General features: G+C 48.1%; 1 protein-coding gene across 8 annotated transcripts; it reads right to left on the bottom strand.

Annotated features, from left to right (window-relative positions):
* Window positions 1-27: 27 nt before the first annotated feature.
* PRKAG3 (protein kinase AMP-activated non-catalytic subunit gamma 3) lies at window positions 28-23,396 on the bottom strand. Of its 8 annotated transcripts, none has more exons than XM_082201697.1 (13): window positions 23,322-23,396; window positions 19,128-19,167; window positions 17,472-18,124; window positions 15,560-15,641; window positions 15,189-15,247; window positions 14,906-14,951; window positions 13,519-13,573; window positions 12,998-13,124; window positions 12,247-12,412; window positions 11,541-11,578; window positions 10,792-10,938; window positions 9,511-9,604; window positions 28-831 (listed from the first exon to the last, which is right to left on the bottom strand). In XM_082201697.1, exons 1-13 carry the CDS (start codon window positions 23,379-23,381, stop codon window positions 809-811), a joined length of 1,590 nt encoding a protein of 529 aa, XP_082057823.1. In that variant the 5' UTR covers window positions 23,382-23,396; the 3' UTR covers window positions 28-808. The 8 variants fall into 8 exon arrangements, 6 of the variants coding, with proteins under 6 accessions (XP_082057823.1, XP_082057820.1, XP_082057822.1 ...); XM_082201694.1 differs by lacking the exon at window positions 23,322-23,396 and adding an exon at window positions 22,578-22,700; XM_082201696.1 differs by lacking the exon at window positions 23,322-23,396 and adding an exon at window positions 22,101-22,211.

Below are 23,396 nucleotides of genomic sequence, written 5' to 3'. Positions count from 1 at the left end.
TATTATTATTATTATTATTAACCCATAGTGTTCTGTAATTGTATAAAATACATTTGAAAGCATTTCCATGAATTTCAGAGCTCCCCATTCCCTATTAAATTGTTTTTCCTCAGCTTAGGTCACGTCAGCCTCACACCTTGTTGCTGGTTCAGGTACAATGAAAAATCACAACAATAAAAATAATGCAATAGCCTGCTAAGTGTTTAGTCCTGTGTTGGAAACAAGCTGCCTTTTCTCCAAAGCAGCAGGGTCTAATGCGGAAATCCTTAATCCCTGTTGAAGTCATGGAGCCAAACCACTGCGATCGTAGTCTACCTTCCTCTTGTGAGTGTCATGGGCCTTCTTGAGTGTCCGTATGTCTGGAGCAGTAGCAGTCACCTCAGTTCAGTCAAAAGCATCTGCTAGAGGCCTTGAAACAGGATGGATTTTTGTGCATGATAACATGTCCTACAGTCAGCAGGGGGTAGAAAAAGGAGACAAGCAACAGGTGCAAGTGTTCAACCAGGGCCAGCTGTCTCTCCATCTGTAGCATGGCTGCTTCTATAACACTCTAGCAGATTTCAGCGGTTGAAAAATCTATTTACAGTTCTGCAGTTCAGATCCTCCTTTCTTATCGCTTCTCTCACCTCTTTCTGCATCATGGAAGGGAGGAGGGAGGATGAACGCGCAGCCAAAGCACCAATGTTGCCTGTTAGGAAGAAATCTCTCTCTCTTTCATGGGCTGGAAAGCCCCACCTTACCCTCATGTGTCATAGATGCCCTGGAGGTAACCCAAAGTGCTGGGCAGCAAGTGTGGCCTCTAATGGCATCAGATTGAATACCGGTCGATGCCTGTAGAAAGGAATGAAGAAAGTTAATACCATAGTGGGAGAAGGATCCTGCCCTATGCTACATATCCCAGAGGATAAGTCCTGTCTCCCAAGCTGGCCTGCTGGGAAGAATCACTGCAGTCATAGACACAGGCCAGGCTGTGCCTCCTATAACAAACTCCTGGCCTAGAGAACGTGCAGAAGCCTCATTGGATGCAGAGGCCTCCTCACTAAAAAGAAATCTTCCCAAATGGGGTGATCAGTAAAGTTTCTAAAAGTTCAAAACCTCTTGCTTACAGTTAGAGGCTTTTGATGATCAGAGGCTAGTTGGTGCCTGAAATGCACCTCCTCTTTTCATGCTGCTTTTTGTCAGGTTAGCTGGTGGTCTCTCTTCTCCAGCCCAGCCCTTATGGTTCTTAGGTAGTCCCGTGGTTGCAATTATCAGAGAGGGGTGTTCTGCTTAAAAGCAGTTGCATTGCTCAAGCTGAGCAAGTTTGGGCCTGAAAGCCATATACAGGGGAAGACTGCCTGAGAACCCGAGGGAAGCTGCTCTGAGCTTTAGTGTTTTAGCCACTGGTGTCACATGCCCAAGCTTATTAAATTTCTTGTGCTCTATCATAAACTAGATAATCAGGACTCAAAACCAGTTGGTTGAGTGGCAATCCTAAAAGTAACTCAGCCAGAGGTTAGGTACAGATCGAACTTATTTGCAGTTTCTTAGCTGCCTTTCAAGCATTGTACTGGGAGCGGGGGGTTCTGCAGCAAAAAAATGGCTTAGGATTTTGGCTAAGCAGCTCTGATTTATTCTGCAGTGAATTATACTTGAGGCAACTTGCATTTCCTTATATCAGGCCCAGGAAATGTGTGGCCCTCCTAGATGTCCTACTACACTTCCCATCATCCCATACTGTTCCCCATGCTGGCTGAGGGCTGATCTGACTTGGGGAGTCCAACAACATCATGAGGACTGCACAGGTAAGCCACCCCCTCTGTGGCATGCTGGCTCCAGGCGCTGACCAAAGAGATGCTACCCTACACAGACCACAGACAAATCCGCCCCAGCTTGCGTACAAACATGTAGGAGCACAGATGCAGCCGTACACACAGCTAGTTGCGGGAAGGTGGCAACACAGTGAACCAGGGAGCCCATGGCATCAGGCAAGAACAAGGGAGATCAATCAGACTCAAGCCCAGTGGAACAAGGCAACAAAAAGCCATAGGTGGTGGCAGCTTGTGTACCTGCGGCCAGAGCCTCTCCTGGGAGCCACATCAGCCGGAATTGTGTGCTTTTTGGGGGAACTGAGTGGTAAACGCAAGAGGAAATAATAATGTGGTTGCTGTCAGGGGATGATTAGCTGCTTGTGCTTAAAATAGTGCCCCTTCAGAGTTTGTGCGACCCCACAAACCTCTGTGTGTGACAGAGCTCCTCAGACATGTCTGCTCTAGTCACTTGTAGAGTCCGACAGTGGCTGTCTGCGGAAGCGCTTCCAGCAAAGAAGTTCCTTAACGGAAACGCGTCTCCTGGACTCACGACGTGACAGCTTCCGGCGAAGCATAGGTCTCCCTGCAGTTGCTTCTGACACCTCCCCGCTATTTTCGCTCGAAGTGTCTCTCACCCCTTTCTCTCCCCTTCTGCTTCCTGCCTGGGCTGCTGCGTCTCTCTCAGCATTACTGAGATCCTCCTCCAGAGACCCCGCGCTCCCCCTGCTGGTCCCTGCTTTGGCTGTTGACTCTCTCCCAGTCTCTGGGAGCCCTACCACTTCCCTTTCCTCCGATGTCAGTTCCCTGACATCCACCTCCCCTCCAGGGCCCCCCTCTCCCCCGCCCCTACTCTCTCCTCTGGGCGGTGAGGAGCTGAAACCCCTAAAAGAATCCTCTTCATCTTCCGACGTCTCGAACATTTCCCTCCATCGGTCTTCGTTCCGACTCGCTGAATCCTCCTCCACCTCGGAATCAGCGAACCCCTCCAACTCTTCTTCTTCGTCGGTGGTGGCGAAGTATTCCCTCCGGAACCTCGCCACTGGCTGGGGTTTCCGAGGGAATCTCTGATGAAAAGTTTCAATCAAAACCTCGTCATCTACATCCTCTGCCCTGACCCAGGTGTTTTCCGACTCCGGCTCCCCTTCCCACATTACCAAATACTCTACTTGCTCTCCCCTCCACCTGGAATCGAGAATCTCCGCTACATGGTAGCTGTGTTCTTTTTCCTCCATAGCTGGTCCCCTATTGACCCTCCCCTCTCTGTCCCCTATATACGGTGACAGCAATGATCTGTGGAACACTGGGTGTAACTTCATGTGGTTAGGTAACCGGAGTCTGAAAGCCACTGGGTTGACCTGTTGCGTGACTTCAAATGGGCCCAGCCTTTTGGGTCTTAACTTCTTACAACCTCCTTTAAATGGTAACCCTTGGGTGGACAACCACACCTGGTCCCCCACCCTAATGCTTTCTCCTTCCCTTCTGGTTTTGTCTGCCTGCCTCTTATATTCCTCCTTCGCCCTGTTTAAATTAAGTTGGAGCTGGCGATGGATCGCTTCCATTTCTTCAACGAACTGTTCTGCGGCTGGAACGCTCCAGTTCTCCCCCTCCCCCCCTGGGAAGGCTCGGGGATGACACCCGTGATTGGCCAAAAAAGGGCTCATTCCCGTGGACACGTTCTCCGCATTGTTATAGGCAAATTCTGCCAACGCCAGCTTCTCCACCCAATCATTCTCTCTGTCATTCACATAACACCTCAAATATTGCTGGAGGACACCATTAGCTCTTTCCGCCTGCCCGTTGGTTTCTGGATGGCGGGCAGTGGAAAAATTCACCTCTACATGCAATAAGCTCATGAGCTTCCTCCAGAACCTGGAAGTAAATTGTTTCCCTCGGTCCGAAACCACCCTCAAGGGGGCACCATGCAATCTAAACACATTTTCCACAAACAATTTAGCGGTTTCTTCTGCTGTGACCGCATGTGAGCAGGCTATAAAGTGGGCCATCTTGGTTAACAGGTCTACCACAACCATAATGGCTGTCTTCCCTTTGGACCTGGGCAGATCAGTCATAAAATCTATTGCCACTGCCTCCCATGGTCTTTCCGGCGTGGGTAGTGGTTCTAATAAACCTGCCGGTGCCCGCCTCTCCCCCTTGGCTCGTTGACATCGGTCACACCCTCTCACATACTCCCGCACATCTTCCCTGACCTTGGGCCACCAGAATTCCCTGGTAACCAGCCACATGGTTTTGTGTTGCCCAAAATGCCCTGCTGTGGGGCTATCGTGCAGTTGCTTGAGTACCTTTTCCCTCAATTCTCCTTCAGGTACGTATAACGCTCCCTTGTAGTACAACGCCCCGTTTCTCTCCTCAAAACCCCCGGGTTTGTCTCCCTCCCTCCTGAGACCCCTGAGTTTGTCCTGGGCATATTCATCCTGCACCGTTCCCTCTATCAGTTCCCTTAGCCCCACCAATGCCGCCCCACACACCCAGCGATCCTCGGGAATGACATGGGTCTCTTCGGGTGCACCCTCTCCCTCCAAATATTCAGGTTTGCGTGAGAGAGCGTCCGCCCTAACGTTCTCCTGGCCTGGTACGTAACAAATCTCAAAGTTAAATTTGGAGAACTCCTGGGCCCATCTCAACTGCCGTTGGTTGAGCACTCGCGCAGTTCTCCAATACTCTAGATTCTTATGGTCCGTGCGCACTTGCACCTTCTGTTGTGCACCAATTAGTAGGTGCCTCCATCTCCGGAAGGCCTCATAAATCGCAAGAAGTTCCCGGTCGTACACCGTGTAGTTTCTCTCAGATTTGTTCAGCTTTCGCGAAAAGAAGGCACACGGTCGCCACTCGGACCCCTCCTTCCCCGGCTGCAGAAGAAGCACCGCCCCTATGGCTCTGTCAGAAGCGTCTGTTTCGACCCTCAGCTTTTTTTGTAAATCCACATGTAGAAGTTGTTCGTCAGAGGCGAAGGCCTTTTTCAGTTCCTCAAACGCTCGCTCCGCCTCCCCCGTCCAAACAAACTTCTTTTTGCTGCTGAGACAGTCCGTGATGGGCGCCGTCAGGTGAGCGAAGTTTCGGATGAACTTACGATAAAAGTTTCCAAACCCTAGGAACCTCTGCACATCCTTCTTAGTCTTGGGGGTTTTCCATTCCAGCACCGCTTGAACCTTGCCGGGGTCCATGGCCAACCCCTTGTCTGACAAGCGGTACCCCAGGAATTCCACCTCCTTGGTATGAAACTGACACTTCTCCAGTTTCACCCACAGTCTGTTGGCTTGCAGCCTGCTCAACACTTCTCTGACGTCTCTCACATGTTGCTCCTCATTCTCCGAATACACCAACACGTCATCTAAGAAGGCCACGCAATTCTTGTAGAGCAAAGGCCCCAGTACATGGTTCATAAAGGCTTGAAAACACGCGGAGCCTGCTTGTAATCCAAAAGGCATAACGAGATATTCAAATGCCCCCAAAGGGGTGAACATGGTGGTCTTCCATTCATCCCCTTTCCTTATACGTATCAGGTTGTACGCCCCCCTTAGGTCCAGCTTTGTAAAAATCTTTCCTTTTCGCACCCTGGTCAAAATATCATCAATCCTGGGCATAGGAAAAGCCACCGGCTCTGTCACTGCATTTAGGGCCCGAAAGTCACATACCAGTCTCGGCTTGTCCGTGTTCTTTTTATCCACAAAAAACACTGGGCTACCCCCCGCTGCCTTGGACTCTCGGATGAAGCCTCTCTTCAGGTTCTTGTCAATGAACGCTCGCAACTCCTGCATCTCCCTGTCTGACATGGCATACAACCTGCCTACAGGAAGCTGTGCTCCAGGGAGTAAATTGATCTGGCAATCAAAGGGCCTATGCGGGGGTAGTTGGTCAGCCTCCTTCTCGCTGAACACGTCACTGAGATCAGCATACTGTGATGGCACCTTCCCCTTCTCCATCACTTCCGTCCCTGCTAGGGTGGCTTGGGCCCCTGCTGACCCCTTTTCCCCCCTGCAGTGTTCTAAGCAATGTGCGGAACCGAAGGAAACCACTCTTTGATGCCAGCCCACCAGCGGATCATGTAGGGCTAGCCAGCTCATTCCCAAAATAATGGGAGCGCCTCCCAAGGTGGCCACATTAAACGCTATCAGTTCTGTGTGCCTTGCCACCCTCATTATCATTGGGATGGTCTGCAAGCTGACGCCTCCTCCCAACAGTTCTCTGCCATCGATCGTGGTCACCTGCAGGGGGTTGCTTAAGGGGATAGTCTGTATCTGGTGTTCAGCAGCAAACTCCTTGCTCATGAAATTGCAGGAGCTGCCTGAGTCCAACAGCGCCTTTATTTTTAGGGGGTGTCCATTTTGCAACTCTAGCGACACTTCAATCACTAGAGCAGGTCGAGGAGCTTCTGGCACTGGCACTTGGGGAAGGGGCACTTTCACTGCTCTTTGGCCTGGCTGCAGTGCCCTGCTGGCAACCAGGCGTTGGCTTTTACCTGCTCCGTTTCTCCCTGCTCTTCCCCCTCAACAGTTCCCACCATCCCTTGCCATTCCTTCCTCTGGGGGCAGACTCTGGCAAAGTGGCCTGGCTGTTGGCAGAGATAGCATTTCCGGGGTCCCTTTCCCTCCTTCTTCGCCCCCTCACTGGGCTTTGAAACTGCGCGCGCGCGGGCTGTTCCGATTTCCATCGGCTCTGCCGGCGGGAAAGCTGGCTCAGGAATGTCTGGAATGCGTAACTCCTTCCAACGTTCCCCTCTCCCTTCCCGCCTCTCCAAGGCTCTTGCCTCCTGGCGCGCTCCAATGGTCAGCGCAGATTTGGTCAGCTGATCCATAGACACCGCCCTGGGGCTCCTGGCCAGCTCGTCTTTCACAGCTGAAGAAAGACCTTCTTCAAATAGCATCTGAATGGGTGCTGCCGATAAATCCCACCCCAATCTGTGAATCAGCATGGTAAATTCAGTCCAGTACTCACGGACAGATCTGCTTCCCTGCTTGCAAGCCATTAGCTGTCTGCGCACTACCCCCTCCTCAATATCGCTGGAGAACATGATATCCATTGCACGAAAGAATTTCATAGTGTCCTTCAGGATATCGTTGTGCGTTGCCATCAGGGGTCGAACCCAATCTCGCGCCCCCTTCTCAAGATGCCCAATTACGAAAGCAACTCGGGATTCCTCATCAGGGAACTCATCAAACTGCACATTCAGGGCATATTGCATTTCAGTCCTAAAGGCATGGTAATCCTTGGGGTCCCCCCCAAACTTCTGCACTAATCCTGGTACCTTTCTGGGGAACTGAGTGGTTCTCCCCTTCTTGTCTGCATCTTGAGCCCTCCTCTCCTCGAGCCTCGCCGTCTGCAGCGCAAGTTGGACCTCCAATGCTCGGTATCTGTCTTCCAAGCTTGGACCAGCTCCACCCCCTGCGGCTCCGGCTCCTGCTGGGTCGCTCATGATGCCTTCTCCTGCACAGGCAGCGTACAGAGACTGTCGGACTGCTGTCAGGGGATGATTAGCTGCTTGTGCTTAAAATAGTGCCCCTTCAGAGTTTGTGCGACCCCACAAACCTCTGTGTGTGACAGAGCTCCTCAGACATGTCTGCTCTAGTCACTTGTAGAGTCCGACAGTGGCTGTCTGCGGAAGCGCTTCCAGCAAAGAAGTTCCTTAACGGAAACGCGTCTCCTGGACTCACGACGTGACAGCTTCCGGCGAAGCATAGGTCTCCCTGCAGTTGCTTCTGACACCTCCCCGCTATTTTCGCTCGAAGTGTCTCTCACCCCTTTCTCTCCCCTTCTGCTTCCTGCCTGGGCTGCTGCGTCTCTCTCAGCATTACTGAGATCCTCCTCCAGAGACCCCGCGCTCCCCCTGCTGGTCCCTGCTTTGGCTGTTGACTCTCTCCCAGTCTCTGGGAGCCCTACCACTTCCCTTTCCTCCGATGTCAGTTCCCTGACAGGTTGCTATAACAACTAATGGGTAGTCTAGGTTGTGCACCAGTGAGGGAAGGCAAGAGACTGATCTACCCTACCCACCCACCCTCTATAGCTTAGATCAAGATGGGAGGAGAAGGTTCCTTAGCTCCTTTTTCTAGCTGCTGTGCTCATCCATCACTGAAATGCTCCTATGCAGGTGGATGAGTGAGAGAAAGCTGACGACACCCCCCAAAACTTGTAGATAATGTAATAAAAGTAGCAGAAGCTGGACCCAGCAATAGTAAACTACTATACTGTCCCCACTCCCCACAATGGTAAGGGTAGCCTTGTTGCAAGGGAGATTGCTGAGCCCTTTAAATTGGAGAGATTAAATATTAATTTAAATAAAATTAACTGGGAATAAAAAGAATGGAAGTAAGAGAAGAAGTGAACGTAAAGGGAACAAAGAGAAGGGATTAAAGAAGCAGGCTGTTTCTCACAGGGGAAAGCAGGATACAAGTTAAATGTGAAAGGAGATGGGGAGAAGAAATGAGAGATTATGAAAAATACAGGTGAGCTTTCAGATAAAGGGGGGAATTTGGGGGTGGGGAACTGTGGCTGTGTGTGCTTTATCTACTGAACATCATCTTTTTCCACTTCAACCTTTAAAGGCTAGGCTTGCCAGCTGACCTGACACTCTACCTGCCCCCAAGCTGTAACTGCCTCTGTGCCTTTAGCAACCACAACAGGTAAAGAAATCAGCTGGGGTGACTATAGGGCATGGGAAGTAACATAACCCCCAGCTCATGTTACCCAGTGAACTGGTTGTTACTGAAAAAACACCATTTCCCTGTTATAAAATCTGTGTTAGGGAAATGCTGTGGAAAAGCAGGGTTTTATCATTGCAATTGGAAATGAATCTAACATGCAGCACATCTACTAACACTCTTGCCAAAAGAAATTTACATATATGTGAGACATACACCAGCTTTCCCACTACACAGCTGCTTAGTTTTCTGGATGCAGAGGATTCCTCTGATGCCGCCCAGTTCTTTAACCAGCTCTTCCCATGCAACAAAATACTTCCAACAATTGGTGTGCCGTGCCAGCACCAAGGGATGTGAAAAAGAGTAAGGAGAAAATCCGAATGGATTAGAGGTGGAATGAGAAGCTGCTGATTTTAAAGGTTTAAGCGCAGCTTTGATGTATCAGGAGGCCTCTCTCTTGCCAGAAGCTGGAACCCTGCCTGTGTGTGTCTGAGCAGCCCCCCTAATAATAATAATAATTAATAACGTATTAAATTTGTATACCACCCTTCATTTGAAGATCACAGGGCAGTTCACAACATAAAAACAAATGGAAAATACATAATAAAAACAAACCCATAACCCCCCTCCCACAAACACATTAAAAAGGACAGAATGTTAATCAGCAAAAGGCCTGGTTAAACAGAAACATTTTCACCTGGTGCCTGGATATATGCAATGAAGGTGCCAGGTGAGCCTTCTCAGGGAGTCACTGCAGAAAAGGCCCATTCTTGTATTGCCACCCTCATGAAGAGGTTCCTCCTACAAAGCTATGCTGTGTTTACAATCCATAGCATTGGCCTCCCATCCAGGCTGGGTGTTTGGTTCTAGACAGACAGAAATACAGACCTGGCTTGGCCGGACGGACAAGAGAGACCCAGCAGCAAGGCAAAAACGAGCAGCAGGGCAGAGGCTAGAGAGGCCAAGGCATGGGGCCTACCTGAGCTGGAGAGAAGCGGAGGAAATGGAGGGTACAAATGGAGGAAGGATGGAGCGTCAGGCGGCTTAAGAGTTTAGGGCATCGATACCTGCAGGCGTGAGAACCAGGGCTTGGAGAATGTCAGAGAGGGACACAATCCCCCGCGGGGTTTTCTTCTCATCCACCAGAACCAGACGATGGACCTGCCAGATGAGTGAGCCACACACCATCATGAAAAGAAGAGTAACGGGATGAGCCGAGATGAGTGCTTGACACCCACAGGGCAAGAGTTACCCCTCCCACCTGAGGCAAACCCTTTGGTGGCATAATGCTATTATTATTAACATCATCACCATCCTACTACAGCACGATAGCCGAGGGACAGGGCATTCTGGGAAAAGTTACAATTAAGAGTGACAGGCAGGAAAGTTAAAGCTGAGTGCTGTTGCACCGCCTATTAGTCTTTAGTTGCAGAGGAGCAACTGTGCTGTACAGAAAATAAGTCTAGGTCTGCTTCCCACATTATAATTTTTTAAGGTATGTGTGTTTGCATATGAAAACATCTGTTTGCTTCTAGAATGGGGAATCTGTGACTCTCTAGGTGTTTTTGCTGAACTACATTTCCCTTCATCCCTGGCCATTGACCATGCTGGCTGGGGCTGATGGGAATAGGGGTCCCAACGCTTTGTGAAGGGCCACAGGTTCCCCATTGGTTCAGTAAATCATTACACACAACAGATAGATGTTTCCTGCCATATGCATGAGGCCTGTATGTGCAGCAGGGAGCCAGGACTTGCCATGGCTTCCTGCTGTATGGCAGCAAACATGTGAAGCAGCCTTTAGGTGTCCAGTTCTCATCAGCATCTGAAGATGGTTTCACTTACCTTGGGGACCACCCACCTGAGCAATCTACCTCTTCTATGCGGGCTCTCTGCTTTCCCGGTGGACCCCCTTTTTAAGTGATTCATTGGGAATAGCTTCTACCCTGGAGATGTCTCATGAGAATTATTTTGGGTGTTTTTGTTTTTTGCTTAAACGGTTGGAATACAGTATTCCACAATATTTCCCATCCTTTTCCTAGGGCCTGTAAGCCACTAGTGTGGACTTGTCTTTTCCATGAGTGTCATGGGGAAGAACAAGCCAGAGATGGTTACTACTGGAACACCTATGTCAATAGATCAAAGTCAATCAGGCGACAGGATTAGAGGCTGACTGGATTAGAAAGTGTCACTGGGCATGACTTGAGTAAGCAGAAAGTAGAGAAAGAAGAGGTTCAGGCTGAACATTTAACTCCTGAAGTCAGATTTTATGGACCTGGAGAGGTCAAGGTCTTGCCACAGAGTAACTGTTACCTAAAGCTGCACATTCTTCCTGCTCCACTCTGGCATACCTGCTCCTTGGCGATGCGATCAATAATGTCTTCCATCGTTTCGTAAGGATGGCAGGTGAGCACCCCTTCCAGGCAGACTGAGCGCTGCTTCAGTGCTTCCCCCACAGTAATATCCAGGTTGTTGTAGGACTTCTGGGCAGCCAAGTGCTAAGCAGAGACAAGGAAATGGTTTGAAGCCACCATGACAGATCATCCAGGCAGGGGCTTGGCATTAGCAGAGAATAAAGCCACCCCAATCCCACTTTGCAAAGGTGGGAGAACTCTGGCTTTAATATCCAGATAACTCTTGCTGAAACAAGGCTCAGTTGCTACACACTGGTTTAATGCACATTGTGACAGCCCCTTTGATAAATGGACCCTAATCCGCCATCAATTTAGAATCACAGCATTGGAGACAATGTTCTCCTTTGCTTTTCACCCTATGTTTAAGAGGGAAACTGTTGCTGACTTCTCTGTCTAGAGCTGAAAAATAGTGGTGAAAATTAGTATCACCACCTCAATCCCTTTAGATAGATGGAGTTCAGGAAACATTTGCGAGGGATACCAAACCACACACACACACACACACACACACACACACACACACACACTACCAAGTGATCTTCCCATCTTAAAATTTTAAACAGGTACTGCATCCCCTAGAGACAAGACAGGGAAACATTCCATTTTCTTAGCTTTGGCTATTAAAAAAATCCATTCTCCCGCCAACCAACTTCACACCTGCAAAAATATGATTGTGCTGTACTTACAATCACATCAAAGCGAGAGTAGAGGCCAACTACCCTCCCTGTAAAGAGAAAGTGAGGGAAGCATTATAAGGGACTCAGTAAAGAAAACCTTCCCATTCACCCACCTCATAATGTAACTATCATCCATTTTTAAAAACTATTGATATATTAAATACGTTCCAACTAAGCAAGTATTCCATATGTATTAATCAGAAAAATAATTAAGAAATACCCGATAAAAGAAAAAATCTACTCACAATAAAGTCTTGAATAGAGCTAGACACAGAGCATTATTCATTCATATTGTCATATATGTGAACAGCACTTTTCCAGGCTTTTATCACATCTTGAAGTTTATGAGTTAATACATAAAAAGAGGGTTCCTGATTTTATGACAGCGGGTGGAATTTACAAAAGTGACAAAATCTGGGTGATGGTGATTTAACACTATCTCTGAGATGTTACATATAGCACTATGGTTCATTGGCTCAAGCAGGGTGGGTGGGATTCAAATATGGAACCCCAAAACGGTGCAGCTTGGCAAAAGCTACATCACGCGATGGCTCGGATTGTTTGATAAATGTCACATAGGGTTTGTGGTTTCAGGGCCCAAGAAAAAAGTAGAGGATGAATTAGAAAGCTGATAACATATGAGAGAGAGGTAAGGCTCGGCTGAAACGGCAAACATAGCAGTGAGCAAAGCAGAGGAGCTCCCCGCAGCAAGTACCTTTTTCATTAACAACAGGCAATGCTGAGACCCTGCGGTCCACAAAAATCTCCAAGGCTGTGTAGACAGGGGCTGACTCCAGGACCATGGCAACGTCACGGAAAGTGCCGATGCCCAGTTCCAGGATGGTTTTCTGCAGGAATCGTGGCTTTGGAAGCATGGCTCCCTGTAGTGAGAGAAGAGGAGGTTATTTTTTTCAGTGCATTATTGGTGATGCTCCCCCTGCCCCACAATGGAAATGAATGATGTGTATTTACACAATAATGTAATTAATTGCATTATTGAATTTGGCCACAGTGAACAGTGAACTGGATAACATTTTTTTGCAGAAGCTGAACTGCAGCAGAATAGAAATAGAGCTGCAGACAATGAATATGGGGCAAAAAAAAGAAAATGATACCTTTTTACATCCCTAGTGGAGCCTAACCTCTTACTCCTCCATTCCAGCTGTAATCAAGCTGTAAATACACCTAGCTGCATTAGCTCATGTTCATCTTTCGCCCTTCTCTCCCAACTTCTACTGTTTTCTCAATTGTCTATTTTAGATCGTGAGCATCTTGAGGGAAATGGCCAGTCTGTTTTTCCCTATGCAGCTCTGCAAGGCACCACGTACCCTGTTGGCTCTGTACCAATAAATAAATGATAAAAGAGAGCATCGGGCACGGGGCCAACATAGGCCCCACTGAGACCAAAAATAATCTGCCTTGCCATCATCTATGCCAAGAGGAATTTGGGATCACCAGACACTCACGAAGATATGCAGGAACTTGAGGATACGTTTGTGGGTCAGAATGTGTAGGACGTTCCCTGAGATGGGCTCGATCACAGGCAGCCGATGGATCTTGTGCTTAATCAAGGAATAAACAGCATCAAATAGGCTAGGAAAGGGAGAAACAAAAGGGCAACATGACATGCCTGGAGATTGGCTCCCTGTACCCAGGGACTGTACCCATTTACCACTTCCACTCTGCTCTAAATGGAGTAGGCGTTGTGAGACAGTGAGGGTTCCCCCACCCCTATTATGGTCAAAGGCTCGGTGCATTCAGCTGTTCGACAGGCAGAAATCAACAAGTGAAATGTTTTCTGGCAAGGAACTGATGAGTAAAACTTCACTCTTTTATACCAACTGCCATGCAGTTGTTAAGAGTACAAGACTCTTTCCATCAAAGCTAGCCACACTATTATTATGTATTCATTAAAATTATTTCCCACCTTTCCTGCCAAAGAGGAGGGATCTGTGAGAGGAGTAAGCAAGCATCAGAAATGACTTACCTATCATTTGGGGAGATGCACACCAAGGGTTTGAAGAAACCTTGCAAATACACCTCTGGGGAGAAAGGAAAGCACCTGAATAGTATATGGAACCGTTGCCCTAGGTAAGATGGGAGAACTACTACACGTTAAGGATGAAGCTACTTCGGGGGGGGGGGAATCTGGCAAAAGAAGTCAGTTGGGTTTCCAATCTATTTAGAAGAATGATGAGTTTCTTAGATTTTGGCATATAACAGCTTGAGGTCACTATACCATATGGTTAATTGCTGCCAAGTTGAAGATGATTTACCATAACATCAACTTTCTTCCCATGTTATGTGCATTGAAAGCATCTAAAAAATTGGGACAGTGATTCAATGTATAATACTTTTTATTATTTATACCCTGCCCATCTGGATGGGTTTCCCCACTATGAAGAGAGAAAGGGTACTATAGCTGTTGTACTGAATCAGACCAATGGTCCATTTAGCCTAGCACTGCCTGCGTCCTGATTGGCAGCCACCCTCCAGGGTTTTAGCTAGGGGGCATTTCCCTACCCAAACAGGAGATGCCAGGGATTGAATCTCAGATCATTTGCAAGCAGAGCATGTGCTCCACCACTGAACATGCAAGCAGTGAGTAGATGGAGGATCCTCCCTAAGCCTTGCACCTTCCCTGTGAGTCAGGGGCAGCCCACATGGTGCTCTCCACATGTTGGATTTCACTTGCCATCATCCTTGACCATTGGGCCATGCTGGCTAAGGATGAAAAGAGTTGGATCAACATCTGGAAGGTACCACATTAGCTATCCCTCTTCTGGGTGGTTTTGTGCATCAAGCTCAAAGGGAGAGAGTAAGTAGAAACATCAGGGACAGAAATGGGACAGGATCCAATGAGCTCACAGCAATGGGCTACAGTACATGGAATTTCATCAGAATGCAGCAAAATAGCCTGTAGTGCAAGGAGGGTGAACCTGTGACCCTCCAGATTGTTATTGGTCATCCTGGCAAGGACTGATGGAGTCCATCAAAACCAGAAGTCACTGGTTTCTGATCCCTAGAGTACTGTAACCTAAACCCTTTGCCTAGGGGCTGGGGTGGCCAATGGACCCCAACACCCATCAGCCCTAGCCAGCATGGCCAATGGGAGGGAATTATGGGAGCTGTTGTCCTTTAGATGTTGTTGAACTAAATGCTGGCCGCGCCTTGTCTAGAGGCAAGACTATCAAGTAGGAAGGGATACCAAGTTAAGAGAGGAACTGTTTAAATCAAGGCTAGAAGCAGGGAGACAGACGTAAACACGTGAACACACACAGAGTGCAATTCACCTTCCACTACTGACAATCAATTTTAAAGATGTTCAATAGCATCCATGCATACGCTACTCCCCCTAGTGGTGCCCTCCTCACCTCTCCACGTTTCAATTTTGTGTTCCTCGATCTCATATATCTGAACCTAAAAACAGCACAAAATGATACTCGTGAGCAGGGTGATGTCACCCACAAAAGGATAAGATAGTGAGAGTTCCAAGCAGCCCACACGTGTACTTTGAAGTCACAGGTCCTCTTGCTTTGCTGTCACCCTTCTGCCCCTGTCCATCCCCTCCATCCTTGTACATATTGGGAGGGAAATGCTGGAAGCTGGTTTGCTCCAGATCTTGCAAAGGCAATTGAGCAGTCCTGGAAAACTCACCAGAGGTGATCGGTAGTAGCGATGTAGGATGTTAATGAAGTCAGTGATAGTCAACATACCTGCAGTAAGAGAGAGGGGGGGAAAGAGGAAAAGGAAGAGAGTGGATACACACAGGTGTAGGTCTGGAGGAGCTGAAGCAACAGGCATGAAGGGCTACCTTGTGCAGGCCCCAGTTCTCAGGACAGCAGATGGTTGAGCCTTTCCTTAATAAGAGGCACCTGCAGAATTCCTGCACACACCCAACCTTGCCTTCTTGACCATCCCTGGTACAGTTGAATGGCCAGCAGTAGTCCTATGAAATCCCAGTTCACACTTCCTATTGCCCAAAACCTGCTGTCCTGTGTTGCCCTCCTGAACGCAGCATCACTTACCCACAAAACACTGCTGCTTGTTGTCCCAGAGAGGGGCTGCTCGCACCCCATTGGCCACCATGGCTAAGAAGGCCTTCTTTATCTGGGGACAGGAGGAAAAAAGAATAGGTGGGCCAGACTGGCAGTTGCTATTCAATATTCCTATCTGCAGTTAGGAGTAGCAGTGTGGTGCCCTTCAGGTCCTGTTGGGCTTCAGCCCCCATCATCCTTACTATTAGTCTGAGGCTGATGGGAATTGTAGTACAACATCTGGAAGGCACCACATTGGTCAGGCCAGATCTACAGGGTGAGGAAACAGCTGCATCCAGCCAAGAAGGATGGGCTGGGGAAAATCCAGAAGTAATCGCCCACACTGCACCCCCTTGGACTCCAATCTATGTAGCAATTATATTCTTCTGCTAGACTAGATATTATTAAACATTGTGGTTCAATTTTAGGGGGCAACAACCTTAGGCCTATTTTTTACCAAATGATGCGGCTTGGACTTTCTTCCTAGTTTGCTCTCTTCCCACGATTCTACCTCCTCCTAAATCACAGCTCTAGGAATGTGATGAACTACAACAAATATGAGGAAAGGTAAACTTGCAGCAGCAGGAATAACCTGATGAAACAGGTAGAATTGCTTCATCCTGAAAGTGAGCATCTATTTGTTTAAATAATCCTTGCAAGCAGATTTGAGTTCCTATATCCAGCTCTGCCAGTGTCGTAAGAAGAGTCCAAAGGCCCCCCTAGTCCAGAATCCTGTTCTCACAGTAGCCATTCAGATGCATATTCAAGACCAACAGCACTCTCTCCACTTGTATTCCAAAATAGCTGGTATTCAGAGGCCTACTGCCTCCTAAAATGGAGGGAGAACACAGTCATTGCAGCTAGTAACCATTGATAGCTTTGTGCTCTATTAATTTCCACAGCTCCCCACCACACACAAACTGCCTGCCATAGCAGAAAGTCAAGTACCTGACAGATTAGGAAGTTTAAAACTGCTGAGTGTAGTTATATGGGGGGGGGGGAGAGCAGACATGTACTAAAAGGGTAGGGAAACCCCCCACAAACTTCAGTGTAGAATCCCTGTCAGGGGAGGTCACAATGTCAGGGGTGCCAGCGCTGTTTGAAGTTACTCCTGTCTGCGCTGGCATGCAAGATATTTTATTCTGCCTTCCCTACTCCTTGGGAGGAATTCAATGTGACTCTATGGCAACTGGTCCATCAGCTTTTCAGCTTCCCCTGAGCCAATTTCAGATAACATGTGGGAGGACATGTTGCACTAGTATAAGTCCTCATGTTGGCTTCCACTAACAGGACTAGTTAAATGAATTCTGCCCCTTTATGTTTTTTCTTGTGTGAACAGAGTTATTCATCCTTCTGTATACCAATCTGGAATCGTATGATGAACAGTTCAGAAACATTGTAAATTTGAAAAAAACCAGAAGCGTTCCTCAAGTATAATTGTTTACTTTCCCCATAGAAGTGAAAAGCAAGCATTCACTTACATAAGGAAAGAAAAGGGATACCATCAGGTTGGAACTATGCTGCTTCCAATTATTCCCAACACTCAGTTATCTGTGCCACTCACATTCAAGCCTTTTGCACACTCCCATCTGCACCATTCCACCTGTATTCTATTTTGAGAACTAGCTTTTCTTGAGTGCTGATAACAATTTTACTAGGAACATTGAGAGGGAGCAGAGCTGTTGACTTGAGTCTATTGGGCTACTGTCCTGTCTTTGCTGAATGTTTCAGGATTTGTAACAGGGATCGGGACTCCAACTCATATCAGTCCCAACAGTATCTGGATTGCCACAGGTTCCCCACCCCGATTAGTAAAGAAGTGAGCTTCCATTATCCCATTATTAAAATGACCAGTTTTCTATCCCCTTCCTTGACCCACAACAGCTCCCACTTCCCCCCTTACCTGCAAGGTTGTGTCAAACACTACCAGTTTGGAGCTGGTGGGAATGGCATCATAACAGTGGTGGCGCCGCATGAAATGCATGTAAGTCTCAGCATCTGGTCCCAGCAAATCAGTATCAGGACCAAACCCAAGAATTTCACAGTCGAGAGAAATGATGTCACCGTCATCATCTTTGTTGCTCTCTTCTGGCTTGGTGACTTCTGATGTTGCTTTGCCATCCACAATTGTGCCTTTGCTTTGCTGACCGGCATCTTTAACATTCAGGGTGGGGGCACTGGCGTTCCAGCTCTTGCACCTGCCTCTTGGCATCACGTCCTCCTTGCCCCCTGGACCTGTTTGTCTCCTATCTGTCACTGTGGCCTGTGGTCCACCGTAGTTGCCAGCTGTATCCAGTTCTCTGGCCTCTGAATCTGCAGCCTTAATATCCGATTCTGTAGCAACGGCATCCCCAGCTGTTACTTTGCCATCCCGATTTGCAGTCTTGGCATCCAGCCCAACAGCTCTGGGATCCCCGTCCATGGTCCTGCCATCTGACATCACATTCATCATGCTCAACTCTGTACCTTTGCCATCTGCAGCCAGGTCCTTGGCTTCTTGCCCTACAACCTTGGCTTCCAATGCTGATTCCTTAACATCCAGAGACAGGTTGGGGCCTAGTGGGTAAGGGGAGGCATTGCAAATCCAGACACCAAAAACTTCTTGGTAGGTGAAACATTTAAGTAATCTTGGCCCTTTTGACTGACACAACCTTCCCTCCTTCTCACTAAGCCTAAAGAAATGGTATGTTTTCACATAAACTGCAGGAACACGCATGCTGAGCTGAACAACCCGTGACTTGCACAGAGAACCAGCCCAAAGCTGCTGCAGTCACTGACCAACCCTGCCCCACCCTGCCCCACAGAGCACATCCAGTTAGTTGATTGTTTACATCCCTTGACAGGCAGCAACCCACACACTTCAGCCTAAGGTGAAAGCATTCGTTGATTTCAGTCAGAGCCCAAACTCTCTTCTGCAAATTTTACAGTAGAGGGGAAAGTGTAAAAGGGGCTAACTACTTGCTCTGAAAAAGCATAACCGGTCAGGAGGGGGTTGTATACTGTATTTATTCACACATTTCTGTGGCAGTTGAATAGCTTCATTATCTTTATTGCGTGCCCTCACAACAACCCTGTGAGGTAAGTCACCATTATTCCCATCTGACAGATAGAAAATGGAGGATGGACAATGCTGGGCTTATCCAAGGAATCTAAGTATAAGCCCAGATTTTGAAATCAGGCCTCACATAATTCAATTTTGTAAGATGACATTAGGATGGGTTTCACAGGTACTAGCAGAACTGGAGCCATTCTCAAACAGGAAAGCAAAAAGTGAAATCTGGGTACAACTGAGATTTTCCAAGACCAGAATGATAAGGGAGGCAGTGGTTCGGATGGCTGGCAGCATGGCTCAAAAAGTGATGTATAATGTCCCAAAGTTAGTACACACAACCATGCTGTTATGGATTAGCAAGTTTAGAAGACACTCAAAGCAGGCAATTAACACCCCAAACTGTTCCCTGCCACACATGTCATGAGTCAGTCTGGCTGGCAGGCAGTGAAGTCTGTACTTGAAAGCGGTCACTCCACCACTGGCAGGCAAAACCAGTGCACTACCCACCTGCTTCCTGAGGCTGGAGGCCATTGCTCAGTGGTGCTGCCTGGGAGTTAAGGAAAAACGGAGAGAGTTAAAAAGTGGCCTCTGTGGTCCACATTCAATGTGAAAATAGTTCAGCTTTTAGGATCTGAAGAGCGAGAGCTACAATTCTGCAGTGGACGGGGAACCTCAGACTCCACCCTAGGCCCTCAATCCCCAAAGTGCTACAAATCTAGTTCAAACCGAATGCTGGAGGGATCAAAAAACTTAGTGCTTCACATATTTTCTGCAGGCAGGGGCCATTTCCTTCATCCACACATGGCTGCTGTTTATTTCCTTCCTATTGCTACAGCTTTTCAAGTTGCAGACAGAGTTGCTTGCAGGGAATGATAAGCTTGTTGTGGGAAAGCAGATGTTTAAATCTTGGGTATGTCCTTCTTTTTACATCATGGGAAAGAGGATGGCTTAACCAGCTAATACCACAAGGGAATTAAGAAACAGTGACATGGTGGGAGAGGAGACCTCTAGCTCTAACAATCCCCAACAATCATACCTATGGCTTCTCCAGTTAGTACCCAAAGCTAGCATCTGTAAGGACACTGCAGTAAAGGGTCTATTGTTAATGTGGAAGGGGTAGACACAGATGATCCAATAAAGCTGATTCAGGCTGCACCCGGTCAGAGACTGTGCATGACAGACAACATACTCAACTACAATGCATGCGTACTCAGACACAAGAGGAAACATGCGCAAGAGCAGAGTGCAATCAGACACAGACACATGCTGAGACATGGAACAAACTCCAGGCAGAGATTTGGTTGCCCACAATTTTCCTACCGCAACTGACAGAAAGCAGAAACATGCCAGCTGACAAATATAACCAGTAATTTATTTATTTATTTATTTAATTTAATGTGCCAGTTGCTTTATCTTGCCCAGGGCAACCCAAAGCAACTTACAGCTAAATAAACAAACTAGACAATAAACCCCACACAGATACATTAAAACCAAGGGGGAAGAGAAATACATTAAGAACATTCCACCCACTTCTAAAAGGCCGCAGATAAATTAAGGACCAAAGACCTGGTTTTGGAGGAAAGTTTTAATAATATTAAAAAAGGCACTTGCAAGACAGCAAAAGAGCCATATAGGAATGGGATTCAGCTGCCAACTTTCTCTCACCTCGTTTATGGCTGCATTATTTGCTTGATCGATTGATCAATTAAATGCGTTGATTAAAAAGGTGCCCTCAGTTCAGCAGATTTTTAAACAAATAGCAACGCCACACGAAATGCATGTTTTCTGATATAGAGGGAGCCAGTTATGACGACACGTGCTTGCATTCTCTAAAAACAAAACGCGCGTGCTTTTCTCCCTTTGTCTTCAGAGCTTTTGTTTTTGTTCACCCGAACACTTGCGCGGATCGCATTAATGCATAAGATTTATTTAAATCGGCAGCAGACGAGTCGGAGCACCGAGTTCAATTTCTAAAGGCGAAATTGTTACGGGCCAAGCACGCCTAGGAATCGCACCCGAAGGTGTGGGAGAGAAAACGCAGAGGGGCAGGCAGCGCTCTGCACGTGCTCGAAAGCTCCGTTCTTGACACTCCAGGGTGTCCAATGAGCTTGGGGAGCAGGTTCCGGGGCTCAGGTAAGCCCCGCTAGCCCCACTCCCCCGGCAACCGAAAGCAGGAAGTGGTGGCGGCGTTGTTGCGCCAGGAAGTGCCCTCCGTCCGTGCTCCCCGGGCCGGCCTGGCCAGCAGAAAGGCACCCGCCGCGAAGCCCTTTCCTCGGGGAGGTCTCTCCGCCGGGCTTACCTGCTCCGAGGCCAGTGCCGCCGCCGCCGCCGCCCGCTCCATGCCGAGGCAGCTGCTATTTTCGGGCGCCTGGCCGGGGAGCCAGTCCGTGTCAGGAAGGCGGCGGGCCTGGCAGCAACAGCCGGGTGCGCGCGGCGCCAGGAGGGGCCACCGCCTGCCGCGCTGGGCGAAGAAGGGCCTTCCCGCCGCCTCCCGGGGGACTCAGGGCAGCGCGCGGCCGCCTCCCGAGACGGTGGAGGAGGAGCAGGGCATGCCGAGGGGTGCTGGGGCGAGGGATGCGGCGAGGAAAGCGGGCTCCGCGGCCTCTCGCTCGGGAAGCTTCGGGCGAAGCCTCCTGTTTGCCCTGGAGGGCGGGGGGTGGGGGGAGAGAGCGCGACTCGGCTCCGGCTGTAAATAAATCGCGGAATGTGCGAAGGGAGGAAGTCGGGGCACAGAAGCCTGTGCGCGGTGGGACACGGTCTCGCGGGGTGGGAGGTGGGGCGAGGAGAGGAGATGGTGGAGGCTATGGGGGGGGCAGCCCCTCCTGGGAGGAAGAAGCAATGGGGTGATCGGCCGAGGCCAAGAGGAGCTGTTCTAGAGGTACAGTCCCTGGTGCAATGGGGACACTATAATCTGGCTCCTCACGGCAAAGACTGTTCCCGCTTGCAGCGGGCTTCTTTCTTTCAGAAGGCCTCTGTGCCTTTAAAAGCTGAGAGGTAGGCAGACATTCAACTGGTGAAGTCACTCCCACCCGCAAGGAGTGCTGATTGGAAAGCAATGCAACTTCCATCTGTTGCATTAAAAAAACCAAAAAAACCCCTATTGTGGTATCCAGGATATAAGATAAAAATTGTAATTTTAATGGATGAATCCTCCAGCCTTTTCCCCACCAGTCCCTCATATCCTTTTACCCACAAACTCATCCCCTTCCTATGTTCCAGCAGCAACATAATATTTCTAGTGTTCTTTTTAAAAATGCTAGTAAAGTTTGCCTTTACAAAAGCATCTGGCGAAAAGGAGCTCGTGTATTTCCAAAAGGGTTTGGGCCATGATAACACTTTTAAAATAGGCCACTTGTTCCTGGATGTTCACCTAGCCAACTCGTTTATCTGAAGCAGTGTACTGTAGTTGCTTTGCAACCCTCATGAATCTCTGTGGAGCAAAGCAGCCTGTGATTCAGTAGTGTTTGATAGGTATGTTACCTGAAATGGCAGGAGAAAATGTGAAAGTGTGCACACAATTACAACTTCAGTTGGAATCGTAGAAAATGCTAGTCTAGAGTTACAAAATAACTCCATTACAAGATAATTCTAGACCATGTGTTGACTTGTTCCATTATTGCCTTTCAGTTGTTAAAAGCACAGGACTGCAGATTATAGTTCCGCCAATACTAGATGGATGCTGTAATTAATTGTCAGTGAGTGAGGAAGCTTCCTAAATAAAATGGGGTATTCTTTTGCTCAGAGCTGTCCTCAGATAAACACAGGAAGCCAATAATGTAATATATATATACAGATCTGATACCTGCACACTGGCAACAGCACAGGCTGAGTTTCATTGATCAGTATTGTCCATTTTGAATTATTGGGAGTAACTCTGTTTCCTATACTGCAGGTCTGGGATGAGTGTGTGTATCTTGACTGCACCATCCTACCACTTCACAAGCTGTCAGGCTCTACCATAATAAGGTCAGCATTATCTGCTGCAAGGGACAGCCACCAGTAAATAGTGCCAGTAGTCAGGAATGATGGGGTTTGTAAGTCCAGAACATTTGGAAGGCACCACATTGGCTACCCCCACAGCACGTAAAGCAAGACATAACATAGGAAGCCTGGGAAAGGAAGGGAGAGAACAGTGAAATGTGACATCATCGCATTCATTTAAAACACATTTTTTCTGTGCGCGCAATGTTTATCATACCTTGATTAAAATTTAGCAAGACCAGTAGAGATAAGACTGTTTGGCTAGAAGCCAGATGTGACCCATGGGCTGCAAATTGACCTTCCCTAGGATTAGCTGCAGGGATTGGAAGCACTAAAATGGACCATACACAATCTCCGCAATTAAAAGTCCTTACAACTTGTATGTGGACTAGCATACAGCTTGGTTGCCCAATAAAGGCAGCATGAAACAGCTTATTAGTTTATAGAGCAGCATGAAGATAGATAGATAGAAGATAGATAGAATAACTAGAGCCTGGCTGGATTAGGCCAAGAGTCCATCTAGTCAAGCATCCTGTGTTGTTCCTGTTTACAGTAGCCAGCCTCAAGCCTCTCTAGGAAAGGTACAAGCACTAGAGGAGTGCCAATAGCACTTTCCTCCTGTGTGGCCCCTAGCAATTGGCTTTCAGAAGCATTAGTACAATACACATATCTATCCTCCATGAATTTATCTAGTCCCCCTTTAAAACAATTTAAACTTACTTGAGTGGGAGAACAATTTCTGACTTGAATCGTAGAGTTGGAAGGGCGCTCGAGGGTCATCCAGCCCAACCCCCT

This window comes from Podarcis vaucheri (assembly GCF_965113315.1).
Source record: "Podarcis vaucheri genome assembly, chromosome: 1".
In the NCBI taxonomy this organism is placed as follows: Eukaryota; Metazoa; Chordata; class Lepidosauria; order Squamata; family Lacertidae; genus Podarcis; species Podarcis vaucheri.
Note: the sequence above shows the minus strand (reverse complement) of the source record. Positions and strands in the feature narration are given on the sequence as shown.